This window comes from Camellia sinensis, chromosome 8, assembly GCF_055761805.1.
Source record: "Camellia sinensis isolate YWXY chromosome 8, ASM5576180v1, whole genome shotgun sequence".
Taxonomy (NCBI): domain Eukaryota; kingdom Viridiplantae; phylum Streptophyta; class Magnoliopsida; order Ericales; family Theaceae; genus Camellia; species Camellia sinensis.
This window is the reverse complement of record NC_138968.1, coordinates 38,882,318-38,901,664: the sequence shown is the minus strand read 5'-3', so window position 1 is coordinate 38,901,664 and position 19,347 is coordinate 38,882,318. Positions and strand designations below refer to the sequence as shown.

The 19,347-nt window shown below is 36.2% G+C and overlaps 2 protein-coding genes across 4 annotated transcripts; both read right to left on the bottom strand.

Annotated features, from left to right (window-relative positions):
- Positions 1-5,061: 5,061 nt before the first annotated feature.
- On the bottom strand, positions 5,062-10,899 carry LOC114293481 (uncharacterized). Of its 2 annotated transcripts, XM_082882493.1 has the most exons (4): positions 10,388-10,899; positions 7,085-7,204; positions 5,658-5,985; positions 5,062-5,570 (listed from the first exon to the last, which is right to left on the bottom strand). In XM_082882493.1, the coding sequence occupies exons 1-4, from the start codon at positions 10,754-10,756 to the stop codon at positions 5,326-5,328; spliced, it is 1,062 nt and encodes a 353-aa protein (XP_082738619.1). In that variant the 5' UTR covers positions 10,757-10,899; the 3' UTR covers positions 5,062-5,325. The 2 variants fall into 2 exon arrangements, with proteins under 2 accessions (XP_082738619.1, XP_082738618.1); XM_082882492.1 differs by having other exon boundaries at positions 5,062-5,985; positions 10,388-10,898.
- Positions 10,900-14,820: 3,921 nt separating this feature from the next.
- LOC114293483 (uncharacterized) lies at positions 14,821-18,196 on the bottom strand. Of its 2 annotated transcripts, none has more exons than XM_028237559.2 (6): positions 17,898-18,196; positions 17,685-17,777; positions 16,292-16,538; positions 16,100-16,196; positions 15,230-15,295; positions 14,821-15,099 (listed from the first exon to the last, which is right to left on the bottom strand). In XM_028237559.2, exons 1-6 carry the CDS (start codon positions 18,055-18,057, stop codon positions 14,896-14,898), a joined length of 867 nt encoding a protein of 288 aa, XP_028093360.2. In that variant the 5' UTR covers positions 18,058-18,196; the 3' UTR covers positions 14,821-14,895. The 2 variants fall into 2 exon arrangements, with proteins under 2 accessions (XP_028093360.2, XP_028093361.2); XM_028237560.2 differs by having other exon boundaries at positions 17,685-17,768; positions 17,898-18,159.
- Between the last annotated feature and the right edge of the window lie 1,151 nt (positions 18,197-19,347).

The window sequence follows — 19,347 nt, the reverse complement described above, 5'->3', positions numbered from 1 at the left end:
TAGACCTACATAAGTGATTCTTGACAAGTGGACAATAGATATAAGTAAGTTTTGCCCAAAGGAAAGACTTATGTGATATCAATAGTTCATTATTATAATTCTTAAAGCTTTAATATGTATGTTGTTCTATCTTATCTCAGTGATAGTTCTCACCTCATTGCACTCTCTTGCATTGGGTGTCCCTTTACTTACTGGCTCAAATTTTTCGGAATGGTATGAACATATTCAATTTACACTAGGTGTGTTGGACCTTGATATGGCATTGCTTGAAGATAAACCTACAGATATTAATGAATATAGTATTGAAAAACAAGCTACCATTTCTGAATCTTGGAAAAGGTCCAATAGACTCAGTTTGATGTTCATGAAGATGACCATTGCAAATAACATCAAGACCTCATTATCTCAAACTATTAATGCATTGGAATACTTAAAGGCTGTTGAAGATCGATTTAGATCTGCTGACAAGTCACTTGTTGGCACTATTATGGCTGAATTAACAACAATGAAATATGATGGCAATCGAGGAGTTTAGGATCATATCCTCAATATGGTTGACAAAGCTGCACAGCTTAAAACGTTAGGGATGCATGATGAAACTTTCCTCGTGCAGTTTATTCTCAACTCACTTCCATCAAAGTTTGAGGCATTCAAAATTCACTATAACACTAATAAAGATAAGTGGAATTTGAATGAGCTGACTAATATGTGTATTCAAGAGGAAGTGAGGTTGAGGGAGGAAGGACGTCAAACTACATTGGCTGTAACTCATGGAGCTCTAAAGAAAAAGAAGGGTAAGTTTGTAAAATCAAAGAAAAATCCACTCAAGAAAAAGAATGAACCTGGGAAAGAAAATTAGGCTCAGAATGGTTTCACTGTCAAGTGCTACTTTTGTGGCAAGAAGGGACATGTGAAGAAAGACTGCAACAAGCGAAAGGCTTGGTTCGAAAAGAAAGGTAAGAAATTTTCTTTTGTTTGTTATGAATCAAATCTTGCTGAAGTACCTTCTAATACTTGGTGGATTAACTCAGGGACTACGACCCACATTACAAATGATATGTAAGGATACCTCTCAACCAGGAAACCGAATGAAAGTGAAAGATTTGTCTATATGGGGAACCGTCTCAAAGTTGAAGTCGTAATTGTAGGAATCTATCGACTGATCTTAGAGACGGGTCATCAAATGGATCTAGAAATCACTTTTTATGTTCCTTCAATTTCTAGGAATTTAGTTTCGTTATCCAAATTAGATTGTGTTAGATATTCAGTTTTATTTAGTTGTGGAAAACTCAATTTAATGTTTAATTCAATAAGGATTAGTTCTGGTAATTTATGTGATGATTTATATAAAATTACCATAAATCATGAGTTTGCACAATCATTAGTAACTTTGCATTTGAATATTGGTTTAAAACGTGGTCTAATTAATGAAAAATCCTTAATCTTGTGGCATAGACGGTTGGGGCATATATCTAGAAATAGAATTGAAAAATTGGTGAAGAATGGGATTTTGAAAAACCTAGACTTCACTGATTTTGAGATATGTGTGGATTGCATTAAAGGAAAGCAAACCAAACATACCAAGAAAGGTGCCACAAGAAGTAATGAGCTTCTCGAGATAATTCATACAGATATTTGCGGGCCAGTCAACATCCCATGTCATAGTGGTAAAAAATATTTTATCACATTTATAGATGACTTCTCACATTATGGATATGTGTAACTAATTCATGAAAAGTCTCAGGCTGTTGACATCCTTGAGGTGTACATAATTGAAGTCGAGAGACAATTAGATAGAAAGGTTAAAATAGTAAGATCAAATAGGGGTGGTCAGTATTATGGTAAATATGATGAGTCAGGCCAAAATCTTGGCCCATATGCCAAATTCTTAGAAAAGAAAGGCATTCGTGCTCAATATATGCCACAATAAAATGGAGTTGCTGAAAGGCGTAATCGTACACTTAAAGATATGGTTAGGATTATGTTAAGTTACTCAATTGTACCCATTTCACTGTGGGGTGAAGTTTTAAAGACTACAATGTTATCTTAAATGGGGTTCCTAATAAGGCGGTCCCAATAACTCCTTTTGAGTTGTGGACTGGTAGGAAACCTAGTTTGAGACACTTACATATTTGGGGTTGTCCAGCAGAGGCAAAAATCTTCAACTCACAAGAGAAAAAGTAGGACTCAAGAACAATATCTGGATATTTCATTGGTTATCCAGACAAGTCTAAAGGGTACAAATTTTATTGTCCTAATCACAATACGAGGATAGTGGAGATTGGTAATGCTAGATTCCTAGAGAATGGTGAAATCAGTGGGAGTCAAAAAACACAAGTGGTGAATTTTGAGGAAATTAGGGTGGATGTGCCAACATTTGACCTTTATCGAAAAATTATTGTTTCTCAGATTATTCCATAGGCTGAGGGAAACGAACAACATAATGAAAATCCATCACCACCTCATGTTTCACCACTTCATGAAGATACCACTATTGAAAATATTGTAGAACCACTACAACCGGCAGTTTTGAGAAGATCTCAAAGGGAAAGAAAGTATGTCATTCCAAATGTTACATGGTGTATCTACAGGAATCTGATTTTGATATTGGGATTAACAAAGATCCATTCTCATTTTCACTAGCCATGAATAGTGATGATTCTACTAAATGGGTCAATGCTATAAATGAAGAGTTAAAATCCATGGAATAGAATAGTGTTTAGGATCTCATCGAATTGCCTAATAATTGTAAAAAAGGTCTGGTATAAATAGGTCTTCAAGACCAAGCACGACGCGAAAGACAATATCGAACAATTTTAAAGCCAGACTTGTTGTCAAGAGTTTTACTCAAAAAGAAGGCATAGACTAGATAGAGACCTTCTCTCCAGTATCTAAGAAGGACTCGCTTAGAATCATCCTAGCACTGATAGCTCATTATGACTTAAAGTTGTATCAAATGGATGTGAAAACTGTTTTTCTAAATGGGAATTTGGATGAAGAAATTTATATGGGACAGCCAGAAGGATTTGCAAAGAAAGGTAAAGAATATTTAGCTTGCAAATTAAAGAAATCCATATATGGCCTTAAACAAGCTTCTAGGCAATGGTATTTAAGGTTTAATGATACCATTACCTCCTTCAGATTTAAGGAAAATGTGGTTGATCAGTGCCTATATCTGAAGGTTAGTGTGAGTAAGTTCATTATTTTGGTGCAATATGTGGATGACATTTTGTTAGCTAAACCAAGGAATATCTTTCCAAGAACTTTAAAATGGTCAATATGGGTGAGGCAAACTATGTTATTGGCATAGAGATCTTTAGGGATCGATCTTGAAGATTACTAGGATTATCTCAGAAAGGATAAATTGATCGTGTTTTGGAGATATTCAATATGCAGTTTTGTTCAGCCGGTGATGCACCCATCATGAAGGGTGATAAATTAAGTGAAAAACAGTATCCAAGGAATGACTTGGAAAGAAAAAAAATGAAGGACATTCCATATGCATCAACTGTAGGGAGCTTGATGTATGCCCATACATGTACCAGGCCAGATATTAGTTTTACAGTTGGAATGTTGGGAAGATTCCAAAGTAATCATGGAATGGAACATTGGAAAGCAGTAAAGAAGGTTATGAGACATCTTTAGGGAACAAAGGACTATATGCACATCTATAGGAAATCAGAATAGTTGGAAGTGACCGGATGCTCAAACTCAGATTTTGCTGGTTGTCTTGATAGTAGAAAATCTACATTAGGTTTTGTTTTTCTAATAGTTAGTGGAGCAATTTCATGGAAGAGTGTGAAGCAGTCCACTATTGCTTCATCTACTATGGAGGCTGACTTTGTGGCATGCTTTGAGGCTACAAATCATGCTTTATGGTTGTAAAATTTCATCTCAGGACTTGGTGTTGTTAACTCAATTGCCAGGCCGCTAAAGATATATTGTGACAATACCGCAATAGTTTTCTTCTCTAAGAATGGAAAGCACTCCAGTGGTTCCAAACACATGGAAGTAAAGTACGTAGCTGTTAGAGAAAGAGTCCAGAAACAACAAGTGTTAATTGAAAACTTAAGCACCTCTCTTATGATTGCTGATCCATTCACAAAGGGATTGCCACCGAAGACATACAAAGAGTATGTTATCAGGATTGGTCTTTTAAGCAACCCATGATGTGTATGGATAATCTTGAGTGCTTATTTTTATTTGACACTATTTGCGCGATAATAATTTTGTTTCTATTTTTCCTATTTCTAAAAGTGTGTGTACACATTAATTTGAATATTGATAAACAGGAAATGTCTTAACAAGACAATTTACAGGGACTTTTTAGGCAAATAATTACATATCCCGATAATGGACTGGGTTGGTGAAAGTTATCAATGGTGTGGTGCATAGAAGGAAATATGACATAAATGTTATATAACCGTTATGACTCACATTGGTGATCTGAAATAATCACAGTATTATAGTTTCTAACATATCTGAACTTATTGGCTATTTTTAAAAAAATCCGTGATCATGTGTCAAAGTTTTTAGTGTGGAATCCAATGAGTCAAATTTTTATAAATTGCATATTTTGGAAAAACTCATAATTGCATCATAATCGGCTTAATGGGCCAAGTGGGAGAATGTTGGATTTATTTCCTAGTACAGCTCAATAGCCTACATATTTTTTATATGCTTTATTTTATTTGGACTCTACAATTAGATAAAGCCAATATTTGAGATAAAGTTCAATAATTAGAATTTTAATATAATTGTTCTTCTAAGATAAGAAAGAAACCTTGATGGACATGAATTCTTCTAAGAGAGTTTATCTAGCCTTCTTTTCTCCTCTATATAAGGATGGGTGACTCCCCTTTTATATCATAAGTATTTTTCCATCACTCTAAGTTCTATAGTCATCCTAATTAAGAGAGACAGAGAGAAGAATGTTGAGCCAAGAAGAATTCAAGGTTCAACCATTAGGGATATTTTCTCAACTTCTCTAATTCAATGACTGACAAATGTATGTTCATTTTATTCTTGAATTGTATATGTTTATTTTATTCTTGAATTGTATTAAACTCAAAATCTTATAAGTTCAATTCTGCATTATTATTATAGTTATATGTATATTAATTACTTACAAAAACAACCCAAATAGCAAAAATAGTACCCACCCGATTCAAAATCCCTTTTCGTTAGACCCACTCTACCACTCTTATTTTTTAGCTATGGTAACAAAATATGAGTAAAATCACAACACGGTATTTCTACATATATAAAATGAGGTAAGAAATGGGATTATATATAGCATTTTCTAATCACAAAAAGTGTCGTTTTTTATGCGTCTCTATCTCTGCATCCTGCATAAGGCCTCTGTCGGCCAAGGCCACAAAATTTTCCTCCAGCAGCCAATAACAAGAAGGGGATTGCTAACCAGAGCATAGCCCATGCCTCATTTGGAGATACTGCCATTATTGAGCACATATAAGCACCAAACATGGCTAATACCGAGATTTGTGGCCACGGTTTCAATGGGAATTCATGTAGGAGGAAAATAACCAATGCCCCGGATGAGGTGAACCCTGTAGAGTTGAACAATATGAATAACCGAGTTAGAATTGATTCATGTTTCTTCAGTTGCAGGGTACCATTTGGGTTGTAAAACCCACCAAGGAATGTTATTGTTGTCAAAAGTGTGGCTGTGACTAAAAGTACTGCGTTGTATGTTTCTCTTCTGAATTTGAGAATTGACATGATGGTGCTCATATGTGGTGGTGGTTGGGAATAGTTATCGTCCCCACAGTTGAAGCTTTGATCGGCTATGTCACGGGCCCTCATGGCGCCTGCTTGTCGAAGAATTTTGCTGATTTCCATGTCGATCTTCCTGGAATATGGGAGGACATCTAGGATGTCGAGAGGGGTGAAACCGCCGGAGTTCTTTGCGTTGACTTCCACCATTTTGTTAAGGCTTTGATTATCAAGCAGTATTTTTAATGTCTTCATCAAGAATCAAGTTAGTTGAGTACAATTATGGTTGTTAAAAACTAAATAGAGGACAATCCTTGAAAAATAACCGGCATCAAAGGATGAAATTAGAATGGAGACAAACATATATATAGTAGTTTTTCCAGATATCTATATACAATTATGGTTAATCCAAATTTCACGTTAGTTCCTATTCTTTCAATTTGAATAATTTATTCCATATACCTTAAGTTCAGTTTTAATCTAGTCATTTTGTTCAAATTAAACGTTAAAATTAATAATTTTGTGACAAGTGTCAGTCTCCTTAAGTGCACATAGAAATAACTGACGATAATTTGAAAGCAAAAACCAAATTGACACTAAAATTAAAGTGTAGGAATCATATATAGTTCAAATTGAAACAATAAGGGCAAAGTAAAATTTGAGTCAAACCAAAGATAGAGACCATGAATGAATAAAAATAAAGAATAATGTTAGAAAAACTAACTAGTGTTGCCAGCTAGACTTGATTTTAACTGAGAGTTTCATATCAAGTATGCATATCTTGTGTATTGGTGAATATGTTTGTTGGTAGTGTTACTAGGATTACTCGGAAACAAAACTTGAAACTTTTGATTATGCCGTGAAACTGGGTCTGTTTCCTTTTAAATTCATTATTTTACTTTTTCTTTTGTTTTTCTTTCTTTTCTGTTTTTTGGGTTTGGAGGGTGGTGGTGGTGGTTGTTAGAGTTCATACCTTCAAAATTAATCATTGGGAGTGTAATCGGTTCAATTTGAAAGGAAAATTTAGCATGAAATCGAACTTTTCGGTTTTTTTAGTTGAAAAATCGAAATCAATCACATGGTACAGTTTGGTTTTGTAAATCTTTCAATAGTGTAATATGGAAATTTTACACGAACTTTTGAGAGTTTTATAGATACAGTAATAAATATAGAGAGAAGATACTCCCTATTTTTATTATAAAATGTGTAGCATTAGTCATTTCTATTCTACTACTAAAAAAATTTAATTATTATTAAAAAAAATATAATATAATATTTCAGTTGGTTCGGTTTCACCTATTTCTGGAACATACAACATGAGCAACCAAATAGAGAAAAACAGAGTTACCTGGAGTTGTTTTCTCGATGTTGCAAGGTGTAAGACCGTGTTTCCACCTCTACCCTTTCTGTTAATCAAATCGCCATTGTCGATTCTCTCCTCGAGCCATTTCACCAAGTACTGGAACACCTTCACTGTTGGGATCTGGGATCCCGCCCAAGACCTTATAGAAATCATTGCAAGCAGAAAAACACACCCACACATAAGGAGACACAATATTTTACGTGGTTCGGCCCAAGGCCTACGTCCACGGGAGAGTAACCGGTTATCACTATACCAATGAGGAGATTACAGAAAGATTACAATAGAGGAGGAGCTCACACTCTCCTCACTCAGCCACTCACCCGTCTCCCTCGCTCACACCGAGGGAGACGGTCTCTCCGCCTCACATCTCGCACTCTTTGGTTCACGGTTTTCTTCCTCACTTACTCCACATTTTGCTCTCTCCTCTCAACCTCCATTTATAGGTGAGGGAGTAGGTGGGAGAGCCTTTGGGCAGCCTCCATGCTTGACTTTGGCAGCCTCCTTCTTTGACATGGTTGGTAGCCTCCTTCCTTGACCTTTGTGTGTGTTCCCATGGAAGAGCATCACCTCCTTCACATGGGGTGAATTCAACAAATCACCCCCTCAACCCATGTGAGGTGATCCACTGCACATACTGCTGCTAATCTTGTCACGCCCAAATTCAACATAGTTTGCATCTCTTCACTGAGACACTGCATCCCCTGAAGCTAGAGATAAAAACACCAGAGATACAAGAGGAGGAGGGAATCCGACATCCTCAACTCAACTCACACCACTCTCTGATTTGGAGAGAGCCACTGCTCCTATCTCCCACAGATCTCTTCCATGCTTCCTGTCTCGGATGTCTATACCTGCTATGCTTGAACTTGCGCAACCAAGATATCCAACACCCCCTGATTGGATGTCCTGCACCCCCTGCTGGAATGCCCTTGACTGTCATGCAATACCTCGCAGGACCAGTCATTGGAGCAATAGAAAACTCGTTGTTTATCTCATCAACGTCCTCTGTCTTCTTTGCTCGGAGCTTTTCCTCTGAACTTTCAGCCTTTGCCCTCTGCACTTCTGAACAACCTCCTGGCGTTTCCACATACGCTTGTTGTCTGTGCCTTTGCAATCCCTGATTTGCTGTCCAGTAGATTGATGGTTGACAGTAGCTCCATCTGTCAAAGCATCGTCAGCTATGCAATTCCTTGCATAGTGCCCGTACCCATGGCTTCTGGTCTCCTTGCGTCGAGCTCGCCTGAGAGATCCGCATCAACTCTATCCTCCGCTGCCATGGAACTAAAGAAACCACCATAGAGAAATAAGACTTGCCACTCCTTGGCACGCACTCTTGCGTTTTACCTGTCTCAATTTCTCTGTCTGGAAGTTCCTGTGAACTGTCAACAACCCGCTGCTGCACACTCTTCTCGCGCCTCTGTACGACACTCTAGCGTACCCTTGCACTGTTGCACGTCTGCAATTGTACTTCTGCGCTTAGTATGCTCCTCTGCAACTATTGTTCTACATGTCCACATACCATTAGTACCTTCTCGTATACAGTAGCTCCAACAGCCACAGTATTTCCCTGAGCCTGTACTGGTTGCCAAATCATCTATCCGTCGATGAATGGTCTTCTCTTTTGATTTGAACCAGATCCTCCGATCACCTCAACAACCAGGAAAGTTCCCAGGAAAGACTGGTGGGGTCACAACCGGTCCCACTTAAGAACCAGTCTCCTTAGACAGTGTCTTTTTGACAGAACTTTCCTAGACCTTTGATCTTGAGATAATCATGTCTGCAATCCTCTGATCGCCCCTGACCAATCCTGATCTCCCTCGATCTGCCATTTGATCAAGCCTGATCTACTCTGGTCTTCAATGATCTATATCAATCTGTATCTGGTTGTCCAATCGGGTCAGAATCTGCCCATTCTAACCTCTTCAGTGAATCCGCAGCGTTCCACAATATCCGGCAACCTTCCTTCGAGTATTGAAGATGACAAACTCCCATGTTTTGACAATCTTTCCAAACCGTTCAGAATTTCACTATTCTGACCTCGCGGTTGCGTCCGGAGCGGTCCGTTTAGCTAGGACCAACCTTCGCTGCACTTCCAGGGACCTCACTGAAAACTTTCCCCGAAAACTGGGCCACACCACAATTTTCTGAAAATTCTGGGCCAAATTGTAATTTTCAGAAGTTCAGGGAATATTCCGTGTACCAACAGAATATTCCGTCCACTGCCCCTAACGCCGTCTGCCACTTTAATCTGCCTTCTTTTTACAGAAACTTCATCTCCAAAATCTGACCGTACGGATGTGTCCGGAATACTCCAAATAGTCTGAAACCACTATTGGATCACCAAAAACGGACTCCAAATGGCTTAGATCTAGCCAAAACATTTTGTACGCCTCAGATCTGCGGCTGCACCGTAGCCGCGAAGCACTGGATCCTTCCTCCTGCGGATGACGTGGCAGCTGACGTGGCTGCTGACGTGGCACGCGCGTGCCACACACGCGCCTCCCCCACTCGTCTTCTTCCTTCTTCCGCGCGTGGGGCGCGTGCCTGAGACTGGGCCGACGCGCCGGCTGCCTACACGGCGCGTGGCGGCGCGTGCCGAGACTGGGTCTCACGCGCCTTCTTCAGGCGGCGCGTGAGGGCGCGTGGTAGCTCATCTGGGTGTCTGCTTTATATGGTTGGACTCCTCTTCTCGAGCCCTTGCTCCTGGTATGCTCAAAATCGGATTTCGAGCAACTTGATTTCTGGGCAGTTTCGGACAACACGCTGTTTTTGTTCCGAAACGCCACCGACGAGGCTCTGATACCACTTGTTGGGATCTGGGATCCCGCCCAAGACCTTATAGAAATCATTGCAAGCAGAAAAACACACCCACACATAAGGAGACACAATATTTTACGTGGTTCGGCCCAAGGCCTACGTCCACGGGAGAGTAACCGGTTATCACTATACCAATGAGGAGATTACAGAAAGATTACAATAGAGGAGGAGCTCACACTCTCCTCACTCAGCCACTCACCCGTCTCCCTCGCTCACACCGAGGGAGACGGTCTCTCCGCCTCACATCTCGCACTCTTTGGTTCACGGTTTTCTTCCTCACTTACTCCACATTTTGCTCTCTCCTCTCAACCTCCATTTATAGGTGAGGGAGTAGGTGGGAGAGCCTTTGGGCAGCCTCCATGCTTGACTTTGGCAGCCTCCTTCTTTGACATGGTTGGTAGCCTCCTTCCTTGACCTTTGTGTGTGTTCCCATGGAAGAGCATCACCTCCTTCACATGGGGTGAATTCAACATTCACCTTATTATACACAACAGCAAGATGAAGACAAGTCTCTCCCATTACAGTCGCTTCTTTCACCGACTCAGGGCAAGCATCAACTAGCAGCTTGACAATCTCAACCTTGCCTTTCATTGCTGCAATGTGAAGTGGAATTAGCCCATTATTGTCCTTCACAGTGCAAAGATTGCTATTTTTGTTTATCACATTGTTGACAATCTCCAAATGACCCTCTTGGCATGCCAAGTGCAAACGATTGTCTGATGCTTCGAAAACATCTAAATTTCTCATCAGAGGTTCAAAACGTGCCGTGGAATCGCAATTTTGAGGCCGCTCGAGCGTTCTAAAACAAGTAGAGAAATCCAAGACAGACATTTCTCTCATTTTTTCAGGTGTAAAACAGAGCTTTAGCAATCTGGAAGACTTAATCCTACTAACAAACAATAACAAGTGAGAGAGAGAGAGAGTGAGTTTTTGTGAGTCTCAATCTGTTAACCAATTCTATTATTAAACTTACATTGTTTCCTTTGTTGTTTCCATGTATTAAGCATTGTACTTTTAATTCAAAAAATAAATAAAAAAAAGTACAATTTCAGCACTACCTGTGGTATCAATAGTCTTTTGGTTGGTGGTAAATGTATCAGTTGACCTGCTTTAACAAAGACTTTTGAAATGTCATTTATTTCCCTACTTTTTCTCACTTGTAAGCCAAATTAAACATTTGCATGGGTGATTTTGGATATGTAACAAAAAAAATAATCAACCTAAATGATATTTCCTTAACTAGCCCTTCAGCTCAATATATCTATACCATTATTATATGTGAATATTTGACTTGATATAGTGTCAAGGTAATTTTTTTTTCCTCCAAAAATTCTATCCGTGAGATAATTTTTGTTTGTTTTTCTTCACCATAAAATGGGGTAAATATGTAAATAGCAAATCAAAAAAAACTCCTCCGTCAAATCTCTTTTAGTAGCATACACATTCGGCGGGCTCAGATGCCAGTATATATGTACACCAAGGTTTGTAAAAAATAAATAAAATACAAAAAATAAAAGTTTCTAGGAAGTTTCTTAGCTCATACAAACCAGGTTTAAGTGAAATTGTACAAAGGAAAATAATACATTTAAGTTTGTCTTTCACAATTGACTTTAAGCTTCTCTTTCACATTGGCTTTTAACGCAATTTCGCTGAGATTTCTTTGTAATTAGATCGATATAGCTTTGTGGAAATTGGCCATGTCTTTTGTCATTGGGTAATGCTGAGAATTTTTAACTTAAAATGAAATTTACATGACAAAAGTCTAGAACACAAAAATTGTTAATAAAACCAACAACAGTATTACGAAGTCAGAGAATATATCTAAAAAATTACTTAGAAAAGTGCACCTCAGGACCACAATAATTCTCTAAATGTGTCACACATTCCACCAACTTTAAATCTACACCTTTCACCTTGGGTTGGCCATGAGATAAGATAAGCAAGGCAACAGCCTTAGGCCTCGAATTCTGTCTAAGAAATAGGGCCCCCAAATATTTGTAACTCTTATGCTATATTTGGTTCATTGAAATTAAATGAAATCAAATAATCATTTGATCGTAAAGTCCATTCTCACGTTTGATTCACTAAATTTTATTACAAATAAAATCATTCACCGGAGAATAGTGATCCTATAGAGAGGCTAACGGATGACTATTTCATTCCATTCGGTTTCAATCTAGTAAACAAAACACTATGTTGCAGTATTAGTAGTTTAAAATGAAGTTTTATCTAAAAAATTTAAAAATAATTGAAGTGGTGAATAATTTAAAAGTAATGAATGGTTATTTGCCAAATTTATGGATTGATTATAGAATACTATAAATTATACTAGTTATTATTGCCACTGGAGAAATAGATTTTTTTAATCTGAAGTTTATCAAATTTTGGTGTCACTTTTGTGCACAATGCACAACGGAAATTATTGTGCTGTTCATGGACCTGTTTTGATAATTTAAATAGTTCATTTTATAGAAAATGTCATGTAGAATATACTTATAAAAAATCAAATTGATCAGATATCGATTGCTCTTTTATCAAATCAAATTTGTATATAAAGAAAATGAATATGTATTTATCAAATTAAATACAAATGTATTTCGATGAAGGGGTTATTGATACCCAATCAACTTGATTTTTTACAAGTTTATTCTTCTCGATGTTTTTTGAAAATTGAACAGTTCGGATTATTAGAATTGGATCCGACGATGTGCATTGTGCACACAATGACACCAAATCCCAATTAGCGAGGTCAAATTTTTTTTTTTGAATAAATTAATAATATCAAAAATGTCCAAAATTTATTTCAATAATTATGATATCTATCTTATGTGTTTTTTTTTGTTTTTTTTTAATATTCCAAAAAATTAAACTATTTATGTAAATAACCAACTTTTTAAACTATTTATCAAACTAACCATTTTTAAAATTGCAAGTTCAAAATACGATTTCGTGGTGAAATCGCATCTTCAACTTGTAATTTCATATTGATATGATCAACATCTATACGTAGATAAGTCAAGTCAATATGAAATCGCATTTGAATTTCATCAGAAAATCGCATTTTGAACATGTGAACTCGTATTTTAAACTTTAGTTTTTTAGAAAATGGATTAGTTTGATAAATAGTTTAAAAAGTGAGTTACTTTGATAAATAATTTGATTTTTTAGAATATTTCTAAAAAAAAAACTTATCTTACTAACTATAATTTATATCAACTTTAAAAATCATATGAAATTGCCTAAAATAATACAATATTATAATTATTATAAAAATAAATAAATTATAATCGATTCACTCACTAATACAATATTCTTCAAATTAGATTTATCACCTAATATTTATGAGTGTAAAATACTAGTAAATTTAGTTTAAATAAAGATACTATTTTATCAATAAATATATATTTTTAAATATGTATGAAGGTCTCAATTTTTGAGTATACATTTAAGTCCCAAAATGTCAAGGCTAATGCGTTCACCTAATTTTCATAATAAAATTTGGAACATAATTTCATAGTGCAGTATTTTTGTAAAACCAATGTAAATGGATTACAAAATGCTAAGGAGCATGACTTAATCAACCACATACTCTTACCGCCTAAGGTGGAAAAAAAATTGAGTGAAACGATTATACCATGTCACTTTGATGACAAGATATAACAAATCAATCATAGGCCATGTTTGATCGGGGGTTTGGGAGGATGGATCGAATTAGCAATCCGTGGGACCCACCAAACCCTTGTTTGGATACAACACAATGTGATAGAATTAGTAGCGAAGGGGATATAGTAATCCCCCTCTGTAGGGGATTAACTGGGTGAATTTTAAGTGGGATTAGGAGAATAATGAGGAGATTTAGTCTATTTTATATAAAAAATTTATTATTTTAATTTTTTTTTACTAAGTTCTCCTATTTGTTTTAATATTTGTTTTAATTTTTTTTAATATAGAAATAATTTATTTATTTATTTTATATGAAAATAATTTAACAATCCCATCAGTAATCATCTCCCACACTATCATCAAAATAAACACACTTTTACTTAATTCTCTCACTAACAATCCAAACATTAACAATCTCTTCACTAACAATCTTCTTACTAATAATCTCATCCAATTTAATCCGCCAAACAAACGTGTCCATAGCTATTATCCATAGCTATTATGTAAGTGCATTCCACCCCCACTATCCATACGTGTCAGTTAGTAGGATATGTTGGATAAAATGATTATATTTAGATATTGGAGTCGACTTTCCTATGTAGTGTTTTATTAGATATTATTGTTGCATTAAAGTTTTACTCACTAAGATGGTATGGCGTGGCTATTACTCACCCCTACCTCAATTTGCAATAGAAACAAATCAGGAAATTTGATGAATGCCTGCAGTGTAAAAAATGTGAGAGTAAAGGGTTGTTTAGGATGACATAAAATTTTTTGTCTTCTTACAAAAAGATGTGCAGAAAAGTAGAGAGATGATATGATAAAAAAAGATAAAAAGATAAAAAGTGTGTACTTATTTAGGATAGCCAAACTTAGCCTAATTGTATTTTTCTCAAATCTCGAGAAAGATAAGTATAATTTACCTATATAAAAACATTGCGGATTAAGTAGAGTTTAACCAGCGTGGCTCATTTTAAGTCTGATTATACTAACTACATAACCAACTTAAAGCTAGCCAAAAATCAGCATTTGACCTCCCATATTGCTTTTTGGTTGTTTTATACAACAGACACAACACGAAGAAAAAGAAACAAACAAATCCTTATTCTTTTCATTATTTTTCTTGTAATTCAGAAAAGTGTTCATAATTTAAATTTATTATGTAGATTTAAGTTTCATGTGATACGAAGTCACACTTTAAATGAATTTGATTCACATTTTAAATTCTCGACATATTATAGCATTTCCGATACACAAATAATCTAAATAGGTAATTAAGGATACAATATTCTGAAATTCAGAAATAATATTAGGTTTTAATATTCTTCTTGGACTTTACATATTTTATATGTTTTATTGCCTATCTTACAGTCGATGCCGCTAAATTTGCAGGTAAATAAGCGTTTCTGAACATATCCCCCTGCCATAGTGCATCTCTTCACTTCTTCTTCAACCACTCTCTTCAATATATCACTGATATCACCCAATGCCCAAGCTATAGATATATGAGGGCGTGGATCCTGTGATCAACATCCAATACAGAGCAAAATACCATCAATATAACACGAAAAAACAGTTTAATAATTCAATTATTTGAATAATATAAATGGACTTGAAGAAACCATGAGTAACAATAACTACAAGCCTAACCTCATAAAATTCAGGTAGATTGTGAAGCTTATAGACTTCATTAACAGCTTGTATCTGCTTTGTTATCTGAAAATCAATCAAAATTCAAATAAATTTCACAGTTCTGAAAAAATAATAATGAAATTTCTAGAATGGCTTAGGCCATCTCCAACGGTGCATCAAACCCAGCATCAAATTTGAAATTTGATGAAAAAGTCACTGTTTGTGTCTCCAATGGTTTCACCAAATTGATATCAAAATGAGAACAGAACAAAACTTTCATCAAACTGAGAACAAGCTCACGATTTCAGTATTTCTCTGTGCTATAACATTGGGGTGGCCCAACTGGTCAACCAACCGGATGTCCGGCCGGTTGACCCACCGGTCGACCAGTTCCCTTTCAAATAGGTAGGTTCAAACAGGGTCAAAAAGGTTCAAATAGGTTAAAAAAAAAAAAAAAAAAATTTAGCCTTACTGGTCGACCCACCGAATGACCCTTCCCTTTTGATGCACTGTTGGAGGAAGCCATATCATACTGAGAAAATCAGTTATTTTTTACTCAGATTTGGTGAAAAAAGTAATGAACCATTGGAGACGCTCTTATTCAGCGCTTCAAATAATCAACATTTTTTCTCCTTTTTTATGACAACAATGTCAATGGATTGTTTTCATAGCAACAATACATATCCTATAGCTATTACTACATACACAAGCCAATACTAAACAAAACTGTCCTCGGAAATACAATTATACATCTACCTGCTAGGCTGCTAGTTAAAAATAACACAAAACAGAGTTAAAAACAGTGAACCCAAAATTCATTCTACGTTATGGAGGAAAAACTGCTCAAAACATGAACAAAGTGGTTCAAAAGAACACCTTTGAACTTACCTCAGCTAACCCTCCTGTTATAACTTCAATTGAGATAAATGAACGCGTGTGATCATCATTAACAAAAACGACCAACTTACTAAAATCAATCCAATACCTGTTTCACATAACAACAATGGGTGAGAACCATATCATGGAACAGATGTGTCATCACATTGAACTAGAATTTCATAAGCTGGGCATATATTTGACCTTTGACACTGAAGCTTCTGTCGAAGCATTGACACCACTGAGTCAATTTGGTGCACTCGAATTGGAACAGTTCTCCCCAAACTTATATGGAATTCTCTCCCCAAGGCAACTTGTTCGAGCTTGAGATCATCACTGCAAAGCATATTGAGTGGGACGTCGACGTCAATGGCATTCAAACCAGGTACAAGAGATGAGACCTTCTTTAGAAACAGGGTCAGCTCCTTCATTGGTGTAGAAGGTATGTGGACTACAGTAAGCATATAACTTAATCAAAGCACTGTTCTAATTCTGGAACTTGAAAACAATGTGATAAAACTTCAGACACCACAAGCATAGAGTCAATTGGTGGGAATTGCTAAAAGAAAACTTATGAATTGAATTGGAATTCACTCAACATCATGTTAGCACACCAATTTTTACAAAAAAGCTTAAGCTATTAGAAAATCGGTCCTACGATGTTTATCAAATTAATACTCCCTTCACATGTGACCCATCTTACATGTGAAGAGACAAGCAACTAGTAAATAAGGTGCACAGTTTACATGCAGAACAGTGTGCACTATGACAAAAATAATGGGGCAACAAGGCTTAAACCCAGAACAGCTTTACCCAGAATTCTGATACCATCTTAGATTACTAATTTTCTCAAAACTTAAACTATTAGGAAATGAGCCCAACAATGTCAAGCTACCTTATCACACTAGCATAACACCAGTAATTCCACGACCCAGTTGATATTTAATGACATAGAAGCAACACACCAACTACGCTAGCTCAGTTGGATACTCTTGTATATTCCAACTGGGAGATTAGAGGGTCAATCTTTGCCAAAAGCAAAGATTGATTATTTCTCTCCTAATATAGGGCTTTGTCGGATTGAGTTTGTTTCTCCCCATTGTGGGTTCTTTCCTCTTTCTTGGTGATTGGTATTGATTGTTGGGTTAATAGATTTGTGTTGGTGAACTATGATTGTCCAGTTTGATATAATTCTTTTCATATATGCAATAATCTCCTACCGATTGAACAAGAATAAAACATAGGAGCAGCACTGAGACACAGGCGATCACACAGTTGCACTAATTTTTTTGTTCGAGTAATCCTAAATGAAGTCTTAAGAAACACATGGAATAGCAAAAATGTGTGCAATTTCCCACATTACTTCATAAACAACAAGCAGTCCAAATAGTTATTCCAAAAAAAAAAAAAAAAGGTCGGTTTTATTTTTGACTAAAAGATATACAAATACAGCTTTTTAGAAGCCAAAGATTCAATGGAACAAAAAAAAATAAGAAAAAAAAGAGTGTTTTTCAGTTGTATATCTGCCACTAAATATCTAAGGAAACAAATTGATGACATAAAAAGGTAACAACACAACATTTTCAACAATATTTACCTGGAATGTAGACATGTAAAGCATAGTTTCCTTCAACGTGAGGGAAGCTCCGAATCCGATTCGACTGACCACTTTGCAATTGGGCTAAAGTACCTTCATAATCAAAAGATCAAACACTTGGTGGGCATAAACATGTGAATGATACTATATATATATATACACAAGGATATGAAATTTTGTTGAATGAATTGAAGAGTATAGAAGAATTGATACCGAGAGAGTTGGGAGGAGTGAGGAGGTCAAGAGGAGGTGGAGGCAAAGGGTTTAATGCCTTGGGATTGGAATTGGAATTGGAGGCCGATGGTGGGAGATAATCTGAGCCTGAATCGGAGTCGCAGGAGGTGTCTCCGTACGAGGCTATCAAAGCATCCATTTTCTCTCTCTCTAAACTCTCTCTCTCTCTCTCTCTTCTTGCCCGACGCCCGTTACCCTACCGGAACGGCGTAAGTGCTGCGAATCCAACACAAGTGTTTTTTTTTTTTTTTTTTTTTTTTTTTTTTTTGATATAAAATATTTTTTTAAAAAACTAATTTTATATATAAAAAATATTTTTATTTTTTGATGTTTGGATAATATTTAAAATAAAAATATTTTATTACTTAAAAGAAAATTTTTGGTTTAATAAAATATTATTTATGACTTTTTAATGAGTTAAGATATTTATTTAAAAATGTTAAATGTGTTGAAAAGATAATGAGTAATAGTTAACTCTGTAAAAATTAATTCAAGAAAATTTTAAAGGTAAGTTATTTTTAAGAAAATAATGCAAAAATATTTTACTTGTTTTTTTTTCAAACAAATAACAAAAAATGAATAAAATATTTTTAACAAAAATATTTTATGTCAAAATAAACGGAGCCTTACCTTTTACTAATATTTGACAAAAATATAGTTAATTCATAAGTTTATGTGTTGGTGAAAATCTGACCACAGTGCCTGCTTAGTGATCAACTGGAGAGCACTAGCAGAATAGATGGCTTCAGCAACCTGTAACAGAAAGAAAAGGCTCCGGCGGTGGTTCTTCCACCCGGGGGCACTCCGACGATCAAGTCAGTATATCTCTCAAAGATAATCAAGTGCTAAACTTAATACTCAAAACATAAATTGCATACCTTAGACCCACGGGGTGCCTCTCTTTTATAATATATTCAATCCAAGTTCTACTAGAAGTATGACTTCTATGAACTCCAATTTAGTGCTTACTTTGGACTCCTTAAGAGATAAAGATAAACTCCCTAAGAGCTTTATCCTTATCTTGGTTAAGTCCCCTATTCGTCTTAGGACTCTTATCCCTTACTCGCTTATCTCGGATTCCGATATCTGTGGAGATAACCTCGGCATCTCCGAGATCATCTCGGCCTAACTACCACGACACGTGGCACCTCGGCTGACACGTCGGCGTCACCATGCCACGTGTTGGTATTCAGAAAATATATCCCCACAACTGCCCCCTAGGTTCTATTACCTCGGCATTTTGAGGTGATGGAACCTATATCGATTTTTCGACATTTCTTTTCTGAGTAATGGCTCAAAAACTGTTTAGCCGAGATAATCCACTTCCAGCCGATGTGTTCTCTTCGGAGAACAAGGTTTCGAACGTACTCTCCCACGCGCATGAGCTGTCATGCACTTCTAACCGTCCCCTTCAAATGCTTTATTTTTA